Source organism: Triplophysa rosa, linkage group LG4 (assembly GCF_024868665.1).
Source record: "Triplophysa rosa linkage group LG4, Trosa_1v2, whole genome shotgun sequence".
In the NCBI taxonomy this organism is placed as follows: domain Eukaryota; kingdom Metazoa; phylum Chordata; class Actinopteri; order Cypriniformes; family Nemacheilidae; genus Triplophysa; species Triplophysa rosa.
Genome location: NC_079893.1, coordinates 31,837,180 through 31,838,989, shown reverse-complemented (window position 1 = coordinate 31,838,989; position 1,810 = coordinate 31,837,180). Strand labels below are relative to the sequence as shown.

At 41.2% G+C, this 1,810-nt stretch overlaps 2 protein-coding genes across 3 annotated transcripts in view; both read right to left on the bottom strand.

Annotated features, from left to right (window-relative positions):
- Window positions 1-1,799, bottom strand: part of LOC130553497 (zinc finger protein 665-like) — a 16,666-nt gene extending 14,867 nt beyond the window's left edge. Inside the window, exon 1 of the mRNA XM_057332485.1 lies at window positions 1,550-1,799. Coding sequence (XP_057188468.1) covers window positions 1,550-1,664 — 115 coding nt within the window. The 5' untranslated portion in view covers window positions 1,665-1,799. The remainder of the gene's footprint in view (window positions 1-1,549) is intronic.
- The window catches only part of LOC130552901 (zinc finger protein OZF-like), a 38,208-nt gene that overhangs the window by 25,624 nt on the left and 10,774 nt on the right, over window positions 1-1,810 (bottom strand). The gene's annotated exons all lie outside the window — the stretch shown is intronic.

Below are 1,810 nucleotides of genomic sequence, written 5' to 3'. Positions count from 1 at the left end.
TCATGGAGGAGTGAAAGAGGACTCCAGTGGCAACCTGTGAAGCTCTGGTGAACTCCATGTCCAAGAGGGTTAAGGCCGTGCTGGAAGATAATTGTGGACACACAAAATATTGACACTTTGGGCCCAATTTGGACATTTTCACTTGGGGTGTACTCACTTTTGTTGCCAGCGGTTTAGACATTAATGGCTGTGTGTTGAGGTATTTTGAGGGGACAGCACATTTACACTGTTATACAAGCTGTACACTCACTACTTTACATTGTAGCAAAGTGTCATTTCTTCAGTGTTGTCACATGAAAGATTTTTTACAAAAATTTACAAAAATGTGAGGGGTGTACTCACTTCTGTGAGATACTGTATATAGCAGCAAAACCCTCTAAATCCAACTTTTAGTTTAAATGCGCATCAGCCTCCTACATTTACGTTTAGTAATAATAACCAGATATTTCAGACCAGTCAAAGTGTGGTATTTAGCAGGTTTTGAAGCTAAAACTATTTAAAGAGTACATAACTATGGATTTTCAAGGTCCTACTTTGGTTTATGGAGTGTCCAACAACAAGTTTATGTACAGTGTAAAACACTATTATTTCGTAATAATAGTTATTCTTACCTTACTTCTTGACTGACTCTCAAATGATTCGTTCATCAATTCATCTGTCTAAGCCCCTCCTTTCTGCTAGCCTAGTCTGCTGTGATTGGTCAGATGGTCTAGTCTGCTGTGATTGGTCTACCGTGAATGAGGCTCACGAGCTACAGTGTTTGGGGACAAGAGTGAAGTTTTCGCGGGCAGTCCTAGCAAAACGTAGGCGGGGACTATATGTAGTGACATAAATCCGCGGCGGTTCGCAAATCGGACTAGGGACGACTCGTTTGCGTGATTCAGAGTCAACTCCCTTTTTTCCAAGCCAATAACTTTGTTATTCATTCACCTTCAGATTTACAATTTGGCAGACTGCTTACTTTTCAAACACGGCAACATTACACACTGCATGAAATGTCATTTTCACGATCTCATGTTATGTACTCTTTAAGTAACATATTATGTGTGAACAGAATTCACTCAACATCATAATCTCATTTTTGACTGAAGTGGCTTTTGCATCTGAAGTCTTCAGGGATTACATTATGACCACCTTTCTAATATTGAGTTGGTCAACCTTCACTCTCCACGTGCATCAATGAGCCTTGGCTGCCCATGACCCCATCACTGGTTCACTGCTGTTCCTTCCTTGGACCACTTTTGATAGACACTGACCACTGTAGATCGGGACTGGAACACCACACAAGAGAGGCTCTGACCCAGTTTTCTAGCCATCACACTTTGGCCCTTGTCAAACTCGCTCTAATCCTTACGCTTGACCATTTTTAATTCCTCTAACACATCAATTTTCAGGACAAAATATTCTCTTGCTGCCTAATATATCCCACGCACTAATATGTGTAGTGATGAAGAGCTAATCTGTGTTATTCACTTCACCTGTCAGTGGTCTTAATGTTATGCCTGATAGGTGTATATAATGTATAAACTACATGAAAAACATAACATACCTGAAGGTATAAAATCATCATCCCCACCATCATCATCAAGATTCTCATCTTCATCGGTCTGATCTTCCTCTGACGTGGGTTCTGTTTTGATCTCCATCAGTGTGACAGAACACATGTTGAGTGGTCTGGTGTTCAGGATCTGCTGTTCTCCAGCGTTACAGACAGAATCCAGAGACTCTGTGGAGGTTTGATCAGTAGATTCATCCTGATTCAAGGTGTGATTACTGTCACACACAGTGTCCTGAGCGTCTGTGGGGTTTG